Below are 14,475 nucleotides of genomic sequence, written 5' to 3'. Positions count from 1 at the left end.
TGCTGAAGTATTTATTCTGTTTACAGGTATGTAGACTGCATATACTTTTTACTTACGTAGATTGGCTGTGGACAGAGCACAAAATGTTATTTTGGGATTGTGGTAGTTTATTAGACTAACAAAAATAAAATTTTTAAATTGAGTTATTGTTTTCTATCTGAGAATATTGTCAGAAATACAGTAGGTTTCAAATGTGAATGTTCTGATACCAGTTCTTGTAATAAGACTACACTTGCCGTGTAACTCTTGTCTCTCCTTCGCATACACAGTTGCTGCTGACCACCCATCGTCCCTCCCTTCTGTCCAACGCCTCTTCAGGGGAAACCTCTAGTCTGCTGTAAAAACAAGGCCTTAAAACAACCTTCCTAGAGAATTTAACAAAACATTATGCTTCAGCAACACATTTGGGCATTCATAGGGCAGGGGCCTTCAGCACCTCTGCTGGCTTATTAGCCAGGATCTGCTATTTGGTGTTATGGGGTGCTTCTCCAGTGCTTACTGGGTCAGGTTTTCTGAAAATTTGTTCAGTTAGGAATTAAATTGTGTTACAACAAAGTGTTTCTTTTGTGGCCGAGAAGGACTTGGGAGTAAGTGGGAAGGTGATTACAGGGATGGGAAGGAGGGAAGGAAATTAAATGGTGTCCTTCATCCTGAATTGCTGCAAGCTTGTGAACATACACTGAAGGTGATGGATATTAGGCAGCACAGCCTGCAGAGCATTTGAAAATATTACCTATTAAAAAAAATCCTTCATGGCTTCCTGCTGGGGTGATTTTAAGTGAAATACAGTGGAGAGATTTATTTACAGCTTGAGCTCTCTCTGTCTTCTCTCACATCCCCACTAGTTCTTTAATGAAGCTCAGTATCATTTATCAGAAATAATTATACACAGATGGAGCTTCTCTGATGGATAATGGCCTCAGCGTGGAAGATTCTTTCCCGTAATGAAGAATGCCCAAACTTTAAATGTCTTTTAATTTGAGAGTGTCTTTTTCTGTGCAATATTTATTTATTTTGCAGCAAGTTCTATAAAGCATGCACTGCTCTCATTACAGTTGTGTTCTTCAGAGATTGATACTTTGCAGTGTCATAAGATGATGTACAGCTATGTGCTGTTCCGAACAGAACTGTGGTAATTCACCAGAAACCAAGGTATAGGATCATTATGGTAATCCCTATCAAAGTGTGGAAAGATTGGAGTACTCGGGAAGGATTCTCATGGTGCATTCCACTCCCCTCTCTTCCCTTTTAAGCTTTTGAGGATAGTCTCACATCAAGGCATTCTCCATAGTACTTGATTCCATAGGGTGAACAGACCAGACAGAATTGCAGCAAGTCATTTACGCAATTAACAAATTCCATTCATGTTACGACAACTGAAGAGAACCATAGAAATCTTATGTGGTAAGATTCATATTATGTGTCAGAGAAAGTGACGGAGGGGTTTGTACTTGTTTTTAAGTAGCCATTTCCTTTTTTAACACAGAATGAATGATGTAAGAGAAAAGTTCCCTGGAGTGGATTTTGCAGGAGTTCAGTTTGACAATATGCAAGTATTTCTGCCTCTTGTTACTGTTTTGATTTTCTGTGAGAGTTGCATTTGCATTCCTGAGTGTCTCATATACACAACCAGGTTGTAGTGACTTTCCATCTTCTGCCACCCTCAGTTCTGAACAATCACCTACCCCAGTGGCTGCTTTGCTGATTAATATCTCTCCCCCTCGTAGATGAAAAGTAGTTCTCAGCCTTACAGTTACAATCAACAAAAATGTGTTAGATTTATGCCCAGAGACAGTGATGCAAGCTTCAGGACTTTTTTTTTTTCTTTCCTTCACATGTGTTTTGTTTTTCTGAAGTATTACTTATCACCAATTTCAAAAAAACACTGTTGTAATTTGGGGGGGGGACACGACTTTCTAAGAATTTTTTTTTTTTTTTCTTTTTTTTCCCCACATCTGCTTCCTGAGTTGCCTTTTTCTATCCAGAACCTTCAGGTCTTATCAGTTGCAGTAAGTTTTCTGAAATAAACTTCTGCAGACAAGGAGTAGATTGATATTGGTATAACTTTACAAAGTGTAAGTTTGCATGGATTTTAATGATCTGTTTCTTAACAGAAGGTTAAATCAGTCTAACTTATGTTCTGCTGTTTTATGTGCAGATAAGTTTCTCTGTTCCAAGTTCTTGTATAGTTTTCATCTATTCTCATTTTTCCCTTCCATCTCCTACCTTCATTTAGGAGGTCCTAATGGTAGTTATTTCAGTGTCAGTCACCATATGAGCCAGTTGCTTTGTCAAAGGTTTCCTTTATTGGGTGGGCAGGGTTTTTGTTTATTTTTAACAGACAGGAAAAAAAAGAGATTTGACAACCGCCCTTGCTTCTCTCTCTCCCTACCTCCAGCCACCAGCACTCTTTAAAAAAAAAATTAGCTTATTAAGGAAGGTTCTATGTATTTTGGTAAAGAAAAGGTCACATTGCACATGAAATACTTTTGCTTAGTTCCAGGCCTTCATTGCTTTCTTTGGGGCTGTCACATTATTTTTCTGTCACTGTATGAGTACACCTAAAGCTGATGCTGTGCAGGTTTAAAACTAACTGTGGTGTTATGTGACAGGAGAAATGTCAATGTGAACAACTGTGACTCTGGCAGCTGGATCAGATTTGATATTTCACTAGTTCTTAGCTTCAGTTAACATGATTTTATTTTAATTATGTGCTTAACTCTTTCTGGCCTCCTTGAATTAGCAAGAACCATCATTGAAAAAGGACAAAAAGAATAGCTGATGTTTCTAGAACAGTTAAATGCTCTACATTTCTACACTGAAGACTTTATAAGAAGATACACAAAGATGTGAGATATTGCTGTAAATGTCAAAAAATATACTGGAGAGTTCAGCTGAGAAAGGTGGTTACGATCACTGACCACACCTTACCTCTGTGTGTGCTGAATTTTAGATGCCTAAATATGAATTTTCAGGACTGAATGTCTGTAAATTTTGGCTAGTTATTGTATACCCTCCAGAATTTGAACTCTTGCATGTCAAGCTAAGTGTTTACAACATCATTAGTTTATCTCAAACACTTAAATTTGCAAGACAAGTTTGAAAAATGCTTTAAAACATTGTTTGTTTTATTAAGCATTTGCATGTGCTGCAAGCACTGAAATACCCCCAATTATGAAGTTATTTTGGTGAAGTTACTTTATGTACATTAAGTGTACTACATCTGAGACAGAGATGCACCAGGATTCTGAAAAAGATCTCTGGCAGAAAGGTGAGAGATTGTTTTTTCTACTGCACCTATTGGATGTTTATACTCCAAATTTCATGGCTTGTTGAAGCATGACTGTGTAAAAAGCCACACAGGCTATAATACTAGAAAAGTAATGATATTTTTTCTATCTTTGGAATAAAAAAAAAAAAATCTTATGTCAGTTTTTTCAACATAACCTTATGAAAAATGGATAAACAAGTGCATCCTTTCTTTTCTTTCTTTCTTTTTTGTTGAGTGGCCTTCTCTCTGACACTATGCAAAAGGTTTCTACCAATTTATAACGACGTCACAGTTTTTTGCATTTTGCCTGAGTTTATCAGCAGAGATGACAGCTTTCCTATTATGCTCTGAAAATACTTCATATTTTGAAGTATTATTGCGATATCTTTAATTGCATTTTGTGCCTTTTATTTAAGGACAGTGATGTTTAAAATGACAATTGCTCTTGGGTGCTATCCATTGTATACTTTTCTAAATGCCCTGGCTTTGAGAATTCAGCTGCTCACTGCAGTGGGAGTCAGTTTTGTACATCCTGCCTTTTTTTTGTAATTCTGGCTATGGGGAAATTTGTTTTCTGGCTCATCTCTGATTGAAAGTTATGTGCATGCCCACTTCTATAAAGTATTAAATGTATAAACAGTCCAAGCTAGCTGCCTGTTTTTTTCTTGCTTGTCACAGATGGTTATAGAAAATAATTTGCTTTGTTGCTAACCTGATTTATTCTGATACCGATTTGTACATTTTTCTCTAATCCAAAAGAATGCAGTAACTGTTAAAATTATGCTGAGTACAAAACTAGCCTACCTGACCCACATCATTTAATATTGCAATTAAACTTGTACCCAAACATAACTGAGAAAGCTGCAGCTAGGTGATGATGAATAATTCTAATTTTCCTTATTAACTCCCAAGATTGTCATGTGTTCTTTCTTCTTGTGCTCAATTTTGTGTGTCTTGAATCAGAGCAAGAGGGGACACACCTCTAATGTAGAATATGTACCTGGCTGGTTTTTGATATTAGTCATCTTTGGATTGCTGTGCCACAGAATAAGAACTAGGTATTTTCTCAGGTTTTTTTCTTTTATCAAGTTAGGTAATAGTAAAAGGTGTTTTACATCTTAAGAGATTTTTTTTTTTTTTTTTTTTATCCTTGTCTTCATAAAATGGTATGTACAAATAGCCTTTTGGTACTTTTTTAAATGTTAAAATTAACAGTAATTCACTCTTTCATTTGAATTATCATCAAGCCTGGATTTTCCTGAATATTCATCACAAAATAATTTTTTTTTTTTTTTTTTTTTTTTTTTTTTTTTTTTTTTTTTTTAGGATTGATGCACTTTTTCTCTGGGAGTTTGCAAGAATGCTTTAACATACAAAACCATATTGAGTTGTGGGCTGAGTTGTCTTTTGAGAAATGCCACTAGTATTAGGTGCCAGTACAGCACATATAGGCAGTTAAAAATTTGAACAAAATAGTGTCTAGTAGAAGTGTTACCTTCATCGTCTTTTCATGGCGTGAGTATCTTTCTGTAAATTTCAATCTAATCCCTACAGTCCCAGTTTCATTTAAAGAACGTTTCTGGTTCTTCTAACATCTTAAGCAAAGATCTGGTACATAGATTTATGAAACGAACATTTCTTTCCATATCTGTAGCAAGATAATTTTGAAACAATGAAGACCAGTGGAATAGTACCACTGTTAATTGTTCCCTCTGATTTATAGTTGCTTCACACTGCAGAGTAGACAGTGTATCCTAGGGTCCCATTTATTAAAATGAAAGGACCCCATGGAATGTGAAACAGAAACACAGTCACATGAGAAAAATGTGGGTTAGAGCTGCACAGCTATCAAGGTTACATAAAAATTATTTATAATAATATAATTTAACTGCTGGTTTCAAAAGCACATTTTTACACTTCAACTTACACTATAAAGTAGGAAAGTATCATGCCTATTTTACAAATGAGGAAATTGAGGAAAAGCAGGTAATGGAGTGAGACAATATCAGGGAAAAAAGTGGAATCTGAATCCTGTCTCTGTTTACTTTTTTACAGTTGTTAAATTTATCAGCTGTTCAGTACCAGCAAAGCAGTCCAGGTTTCCCTTCCTTCTCCAAAAGCTGCATGTAGATGAAAATCCACAAAAGTAAATAATGGCAGATTTGTAAAACTAGATTTTAAAAAGTGTGTGTTTGTATATGATATAATTGTCTTACCAGTTTAGTAATGACATCACTTAAATTATCATGCAGCGTACCCATTCTGCAGCAAATAAGCAGTTCTTAAGTGCTGTAAAGTTCTTTTGCTTTTTTTCCTTAAAGAGAGTGTTTTCTGTCTGTGCAGACTGAATTTAGAGATTTATGTTCCCCTTTGTTTATGTATTGGTGTTTATAATCAATGACTGTTTTTAAACTCTGTTGTGTAGATTGATTAGATTATGTCTCTACCAATTCTGGAAATGCACAATTAGATTACTGGTTTGGACAGGTTTCCAAAGGTGGGTTCCTTCCTGTATTGCAAATAGCCATGAAATTCTCCCTGTCCTGGCTACAGCAGTGCTGTCGAAGTAAGAAAAAGCTGAATTTCCTACCTTCTTCCAGCCCATTGCATGCAGGGAGTTGTGTGCTTTTTCTGGGAAGGAACCATCACAGTACTGAAAGCTAAAAGTAGTGTTCGGGCATGCTTATGTCACTGTGATCAAGTGTTACTGAGCTTCAGGCTCCTTCACTTATTTTTCGTGTTTGTTCATTATCTGTCTTGAAGTTTTTGTGTTATCTGTAATTGTTTCAGTGTATTATTATAATCTTAGACTTTTTACTCTTGTACAAGCTTGGTTTTGCTCCATTCTGCATCTCTTCCTCTGCTCAGTAAGTGCTTCCAAGTGCTGTTCAAATACACCTGACACACGTACTCTGGGTTCAAACTTAGCACTTCCTTGAACAGCAAGAAGAGGGGGGTTACCCTAGTATTTCACTTTTTCCTGCACAGGAAGTTCTGACTGAGTGGAGCCACTTCACTTTACAAAGACTTCAGGAAAGGGAGACAAGAAGTTACCTTGACTCAGGGTACGTCCTGCAGGACGGGTGGTACTTGGCAATTGTTACCATCTTTCAGGAAGGGAGGTGGACAATGCAGAAAGGCATTCTACAGGTCAGTTTAAACATACGGAAATTACAACAGTAAACAATAACAATATTAACATATATATAGAAATATAAGTAATACATAAAATTTGACTACTTCAGAGTTAGCAGAGAAACTGATTTTGAACCTGTTTTTCCAAATTGATATATTTAGAGTACAGTTAACAGTAAGTTACAGAAAGCTAGGGGTATCAGAAGCCAAAACCATAGCAGCTACATTAACAAGACCTTTTTTTTTAATATATGATAATGTTCAAATTAAAGGATCTTGTTTTGTCCTTTATTAATTCTATGTTGGAATTTGCAAAGTTGGTGATTCTCACAATTCTCCTAATTTCTTCAGTAGCTTTTAGTATTTTTGCATTTTTAATCATCTTCTCTTGGGAATACATTATTGCTGGGCAGTGGCTGCTTTTGTTTGGAAGAGGAATTGCAAATGCCAGAAACCATACACTGAAAAAAATAGGAGCAGAAGCTATTCTTTAATCAGTTAATTGGATATAGAGTAGAAATATACTTTTATTCTTCTATCTTAATCTCTTGTTTGTGCTGAGAAAAAATAGCAGTCTACAGCCCTGTGGGTTATGTCAGAAGCTAGACTTGAGTGGCCTTTCACTGTGCACTGAAGTGTTTTATGTACCACAGTTAAATTCCCTTGAAACACTTATTTTTTGGGGAATGAAGGTGCAGATATATCCTGAATCATGCTAAGTTATAAGCCTACCTTTGTGTACAGCCAAGAAGGACTGGTGTTCTGCTGTTATCTGACTTCCCTTTTCTTTCATGCAGAATTTTTATCAAAGCTGTGGGAAATACACTGCCCTGTTTCAAATAATACAAAGATGCCTGTATTAGCCATTATGTATACCAAAAGATTCAACATAATGACTTCCACGTAGAATTGCACAGTCAAGCTCATACTACCTAGTATTGAATTATGCATGACATTTTTAATGGTGGAACAAAAACAGTAGCAGAAGGAAGTGCTGCAAAAGACATGCCACTTTCGCTGGTTATTAGGCACTGGTGTACATGCATGCAAATCCCAAGATATTCTTTGTTGAAACTCTGGTGCTGTGCTATACAAATCAAAGCTATATGAAAGTAATACCTAATGAGGGAAGATTAAATAAAAGAAAAACCCTGACACAGGGAAGTGCAGAATACATACCAACTTATTGTACTTTAGAGAGTGAGAAATAAAGATATTTAGTAGGATGCTGAAAATATCAACTAGTGTAAATATTTACTGTACAATAATTGCAAGGATTAGTTTTATTTGATAGTCCACAGTGATGATGCCTGTCAATGTCTATTGAGTGAAAACTGGGAGAATGTAACTAAAATTATTTAGAGAAGAGCTGCTGCATCTTAAGAGGCAGCTGTGGTCTAAAAATATTTGAAAAGATAAGAACATTGCCAAAGCCACAGTGTTGCTTTCCAGATATGCAAAGACTGAAAAAAAAAATGAAGGAAGGAAGTAAGTATTTTTCAGGGCATGAAGACTTATGTTAAAGGTTATTCTGTCATAAGGTCTGTTGTATTGTCAGCATGGTACTATATCACCAGCAGTCCAGTGCAAACTTGATTATGGGTATTTTGATAGCCAAACTCTACTAGATCTAACTTAATTTCAGGCTCTCTAGCACCATCCAATTTGTAATATCCGATTATCAAAGCTATGATGTGTTATTACCACTGGTAGTGCTACTGTCAATTTGTCTTTGGTTCACTATATGGGGTTTATTTTAATTTATTTATTTATTTTCACTGCAAGTTGCTGAGTACACTCAATTGGTTGCTATTTTAACAAGAACTCTGGAGAACTCTTCAACGATGATGCATGTTAAGAAAAAAGCCAGAAAGCAACTTACTACCAAGCAGATACCAGACATATGGGCAAGAGTACAGAGTTCAACAAAAAAAACCTTAAACATGGAAAGAGTTTGTTAGCATATGCTTGTGCCACGCTTTGAAAACATAATGAGAACAAGATAAGAGGCAAAGTCATTATCTCACGGGAGACAGTGACAAGGTTTCTGTTGACATCAGGGAACTGATCACTTTGTCCCTTGTGTTACTTTTGGGTTAGTTAGATACATTTCTAGCTTTGTTCTGACATAAACAGTAACTTTGTCAATGCTGGAAAAATTGCAATTACAGTGTGTATTTTCCTAAACCCCCTCTTGAAATAGTTATAAAGTATAACATAAATTGTCTTTTTGTCCCAACTTCTCATCTATTTTTTCAGCGCAAGACATATTCGGATTTGACTGGGAAAGAAATACTGAGAATAGTAGACTGCTTCCATAGGTGCTTTCCAAACACAAGGGCTACTCAGCATTTTATATTCCTAACTATAATCTTGATGTTATTATAAATGTTAAATATAGGTGGTATTTTGAGACATGTTATCTTCTCTGTTTCCAGGTGGGCCATGCACAGGTACAGCTCATGCCTCATTAACCACACCAACCAAAAGATCTTGCGACTCAGGTATGTGTTTGTGGGGATCGAGGAGTTAGGTTTTGCATGATATGTAGCTGTATGGCTATAGTTTAATAGTCAAGGGAAGGAACTATATCTGGTGAATGCCAAACAAAAATAAATACTGTTGCTTTGCTGTCAGAAATGTATGTATAAAAGGATTTGTATGGCAGATAGTTCATCTCAGAGTCCTGTTAAACATAATTCCATAAATGTACTATGTTTTCAGTTAATCTTTGTAAACATAAGACATACAGGAGTAATCGGTGTGATTTAAGTCTAATGATTGTGATAGTGTTCTGGAAATCCCCCCTTTAAATGCAAAGTATTGAGTAGAAAACTGTTTGGAGTATATTGACTTTACTTTCCCTGATGGAAGATGCAGTATAGACAGCTGACGTTTGCATTGAGACTAAAGTTTACCTGCTTTGGGTCCTTTCAATGGCTTTATTTTTACATAGAGGGTATAGATGGATAATCTCTCACAGAGCTAGTGTTAGTAGTGACATGTTAGGTCATTGCCAGGCTGAAGTTGCTGCTTCTGCAGCAGATCTGTCACGAAGAATCGCGTGAGCACTCATTCAGGCAGCCAAGTTAAGCATTGGCTCAGACCTTTTTCAGACTTTGATTTTGCGTGGATTAAGGAGAGCTCACACGATCCTTTCCACCAGCACCACTGTGGAAGCCATAACCTCCTGTGGAGTGGCAGTGGCAGGCATCTAGGTAGTGGTAACGTTCTAGCAGTCTGTGTTCCTGAAATAATTTCTGCCTATATTTGCATTTATGTACCAATTGAGCTGTATTGAGTGTGCAGAAAGGAAGAGTATTCCTGTTTGATTAAAGGCTCTTGCTCTTTCAGGTGTTCAAGGTAAATTTCCTCTGAAGTTATTCTTTCAAAAAGTGTTTCAAGTTACTGTATGTTTAGCTAAACTGTAGTTATTCCATATATGCATGTTGTTAGCTTGCAGCGAATGTGTGGGCTTGGTCAGCAGTGAAGGAAGGTTAAAGAGAAGCTACATTACTTTGCACTTGGTGCAGGTGCAGACCTCTCAAGTAATGCATGATAATCTGTGACAATGCTGTGAGTATTGTTTGCCAAAGAACTCTCTAAGTTTGGCACTGGAAGATACTGGATCCAACTCCTCCAGAATAGGAAGATTGTGGATTTTCTTTTCTACGTAGCCATGGAGGTATACCTAAACAAGATGGAATGTTTGCCACTGTATCCCTTGCAAACTAATCTGCTGTGCTCGTGGTATTACTAAATTATATTTTCTTTATACGTTAGCTGTTTTAATGTTTAACTCTGGTTTTCATTGCAGGGTAATTTAAAAGCTTTCTGTGATGCTATAGATACTGAAAACTGAGAGTACTATGTGAATATTTTAAAAAAAAGTGCTTGTGATTAGCAAAAAGGCAAGTCCACTATTTGGAGTGTCAAATGGCAACAGTAAAAGCTTCTTAGAATAAAGAAGATGAAGCTACTAGACTTGTTGAAAAACATCCGTTAAATGCTTGGCTAACTTTGCTCAGTAGTTCTCTTATTTTCGGTTTATGCTAATGTTTGGTCCCTACATGCTTGTATGTTAATCATTTGGTGTGTTTAGCAAGAAAATAAGGAGATCTTAATTTGATGCCACAAGTTTCATCTTCAGTCATTAAACCTAATGATTTTATATTACCTCCATTTCCCCCAATGTTTTTTTACATTATTTGCTCAGTGATCTGCATATTTTGTTCGTAGTCCCTTACACTAATAAACCTGTTACCAGGGGTTACAGTTTTCTTCCCCAGAGCTTGAATTTTCAGCAAACTTTCGTTTTTAAAATAAATTACCATGTTTTCAAAGTATGCTTTTGGGAATCCAGATAAATATGGGGATAGACAAGAAAACATTGGCTGCAAAATATTACCCAGAAATGGTGTGCCATCTTCAGGCAGAAGCAGCAGACTATGTAGGTGAATATTTCACACTACATTTACTTCAGCTTAGTGTCCCTTCCTAGGCAGCTATTTAAGCGATACAAGCAATATTTGTCAATACTACACATTGTGTATAAGACTCTTTTCTGTAAGTATTCTACATTTCTTCTGCTTGCAGGAGCTTTGAAGGAAGAATGTTTTGGTGGAATTCATCTGTAATTTTTTTCCCCCTTCAAGCATAGTTTTTTCCCTAAAGTCTGCCATATAGCAGCATTTGAGACAGAAAATTAGAAATTTGACCTACTTATCTTGTATGCAGGTTCCCATCAGGAGGATATTAAGAAAGACATAAACCTTTCATATTTTATTAGCACTAATGTAACCATTGAAGAAAGATCAAAACAATAAATCTGTCAAAACGCAGGAAAAGTTCTTTTACCAAAAAAAAGAGTTTTTACCTCATGTACTTGTCAACTTGCATGCTGAAGGAGCTGTTCAGATAAAAAATTGTATTATGACACCAAATAGTAGGTTTTTCTTCCTCCTGTTCACCAGAATCATCGCTGTGGTAAAAAGTATTTCTATTCCAAAGTGTGCCCATAGGACAAGAATTATAATGAAAAGAATGAATAAAGCCTTGCAATCATTCGTTTGGATGATGCCTCAAAGGTTTTTGAGAGCCAGCAGTCTGAAGATTTTGTAGGAAAATAGGTAGGACTGTGTGGCCTAGTGTATAGCTTCTTATGTATTGTGATTTGTTTCTTAATGGTTAGGTAATGTTACAATTGATGGCAGATGATACTGTGAGGCTTACTCTAATCAGTAGGGCATCCAGATCCGATTTATATTGGGTCCCCATGTTGTGAAAGTGCAGTACTAAGTGGCATATTACTCTTCTTTTTCTGCTGTACAACTTCAATGATGATTTAATATGCAATTCTAAACAGTTAGATTTAAAAACATTTTCATGCAGCTTAAAGAAACCTGGAAAAAAACGGTGGGACTGTGTGACTGCACTCAGTTAATTTTTAATTGTTTGGTAGAGAAGGTAGTAGAAACAGGCAGATAAAATGCAGTAATGATACAATCAAGTCATACATTATATCCATAAAGTCAGTGAGTTTTTAAGTACTTTATTTCTCAGTAGCAGTTCATGAGAAACGTGCATCTTTAATATTTGTATAGTTACATGTGCAGATAGCTCACATTTTATGAGGATATCTGTCTTAGATGGTACTATTTATATTCTATGAGATTACAGTATCTGTCTCATTGCTCTATGCTTTCTCTAGTTTAAAATTTGAGTCTAGAAGATGGAAATAACTCTTCCACTGCTCAAGCAAATCAATTAAGCAGGTACATGGTCCTTTTTGAAGTTTCGGGTTTATTGATATTCTTATATTATAGATGTGTGCTTGATTGTAGCAGTGCCAGAAATCTAAATGCTTTGAGACTGAACCTGTACAATCAAGAGGACAGCCTTTTAGGAGTTATAGAAAGGGCAGGTTGTGGAAATAGAAGCATACAAATTTTCAGCCAGAGCCAAAACCAAGATATCATTACTTTTGCATGATTTTTTTATCAATCTCCGTGTTGAGTAAGGACAAAAAGACCTGGTACACCACTAATTTTTTTTTTTAATTGCTCTTAAGTGTTAAGGTCCTGAGCAAAAAATATACAAAATATTATTGAAGGGGGTTTATAACATTAAAACAACTTTGAGGTATGTTTTTCATTGGTGTTCCAAGGGACTTTTAAGGTGTTCTTTAGTGTTAGACTTCTGGAGGCCATTGTGTTAGAAATCCAACCTTCTTGGAGCTCTCACCAACAGGAAAGTGATGATAGAACAGCCTTCAAGCAGCATAATAAATCACCCAGTCCTGGCAATAATATTGCCCATTAGGGATGCTCCCCCCCCCCCCACCAGTTTCCAGCTGTACTAATAGAACAGCGCATCAAGCAAGGCTGTAAATAAAAGTTATAACCTAATAGCTGTTTGCTGAAGTGGAACGGACAGGAGCTGAGGCATGGAGGCCTTATTACTGCTCATCAGCAATTATAAACAGGATAAAGTGTCTGGGACTTGCACTGATGCAGCAAGAGCTAATAGAGTCTGGGAGATGACACCATACCATGATCAGATGATATATGTTGATGGGTTTTTACTATCTCATTTTATTGCCTATTTCTGTGATGTGTCGTATTATCTGTTCTGTGCTTCCATATCTATCTGGATGGACAGATTGGTTTCCTCTCCTGCTCAAAGGAGCTTTAGCACCTATACTCAAGCTTGCTTTTTTGCACAAGCTTGCTTTTTTGCACGTATACTTTGCATTAGTTGCCAGTACTGGTTATCTAAGAGCCTTCTCAAAGTGTGATGATTATTGTAGATTAATATCCTCCTAATGGTGAGGATCATAATAGTTGTATGTGTAAACAAATCTAAGGACTTGCTGCAATTGTAGGATTTATTTTCACTATCACCTTGTTCAACTTTACAAAATCACCCTCATTCATTAAAAATAGTGGATATGGTCACCTGAACTATCTTTTCCACTAAATGTATCCCATGCATTTTAGACTAAATGTGTTATGACCAGTGTTGTTGGAGAATCTAAAGAGATGGGTTTGGGGTCAATATATCAAAAAGTTTGTTAAAAGTCAGCTATAGCTGTGATGATCCTTGCCTCTGAGTTACAAAAACTTCAGCTGTTCCTGGGAAGGTTTTTAAGAGCTTGTTAGCACACATTAATTGGTAATATTCACAAAAAAGTCTTTCTTGATCTTTTATCTATGACAGTCTAGCACATTTCTGTGCTAGACATCTAAATCATTTCTTTACTAAACCATAGTGAAAGAAAATGCCTTGAAATTTAGCCTGTACTTGCTTTAATCTAAAAAGAAGTTTTGCAAGAATCTTCATAGTTCATACATTAATCACTCGTGCTGTTTACTTCTGAAGAGAATTTTCTTCTGAGTAGTGGAAAAAATACAACATTCAGAAATGAAAAGGTGTGCAGCAGCATGACAGCATGTGAGAACAGTGACTCCTATCCTTGTCTATTCAGTACAGCCAGGATAAAATAAATAGATTATTTTTCTATCATCTTATGATATTTGGACAGGAATACCTACATCTGCCTGTGAGATGAATGGAAACTCATCCTTTTCGTAGTCAGTATTTCTTTGAAATTAACTTTCGCAGTTACTGGTTCCCAGGTGTTTCTTTCCTTTGCATTGTTCATAAAGTGAGGAAGCTAGATAGTTGAAGTGGCCAAAGGGACAAAAAATGTAATGTGACTGGAGGCCCTATTTCACATGCTATATAGATGAATTAGAAATTCTTACAGACAGTGTTTTGAAGGTGTTTATAAAATGTGCGAGTAATTCCTACTTAGGAATAACTCCTTTTTCTCATCAACCTGTTGAAGTCATTCATGAAAGCATTGCTGGCCTTAAGAAATAAAACAAAATTACTGTTATGGAATAGGATAAATAGATGAATATGCTCATTTACAGGTTTATTAATGTTTCCCATTTTAGAATATTGTGTTCCCCCAAACTGTACTAAGATTAATTCTCTGAAGAGCATGTAAGGCAGTCGTATATGACCTCCGTGTTACTAATGCATCCTTTCTAAAGACAACAGGA

At 36.2% G+C, this 14,475-nt stretch overlaps 1 protein-coding gene across 7 annotated transcripts in view; it reads left to right on the top strand.

The window, feature by feature from the left end:
- Positions 1-14,475, top strand: part of ZFAND3 (zinc finger AN1-type containing 3) — a 150,792-nt gene that overhangs the window by 97,070 nt on the left and 39,247 nt on the right. For all 7 annotated transcript variants that reach the window (XM_041128600.1, XM_030034725.2, XM_030034726.2 and 4 more), the window contains one exon: positions 8,845-8,910. In XM_041128600.1, coding sequence (XP_040984534.1) covers positions 8,845-8,910 — 66 coding nt within the window. The remainder of the gene's footprint in view (positions 1-8,844; positions 8,911-14,475) is intronic.

Source organism: Aquila chrysaetos, chromosome 13, assembly GCF_900496995.4.
Source record: "Aquila chrysaetos chrysaetos chromosome 13, bAquChr1.4, whole genome shotgun sequence".
NCBI lineage: Eukaryota > Metazoa > Chordata > Aves > Accipitriformes > Accipitridae > Aquila > Aquila chrysaetos.
This window is presented reverse-complemented; position numbering and strand designations above follow the sequence as displayed.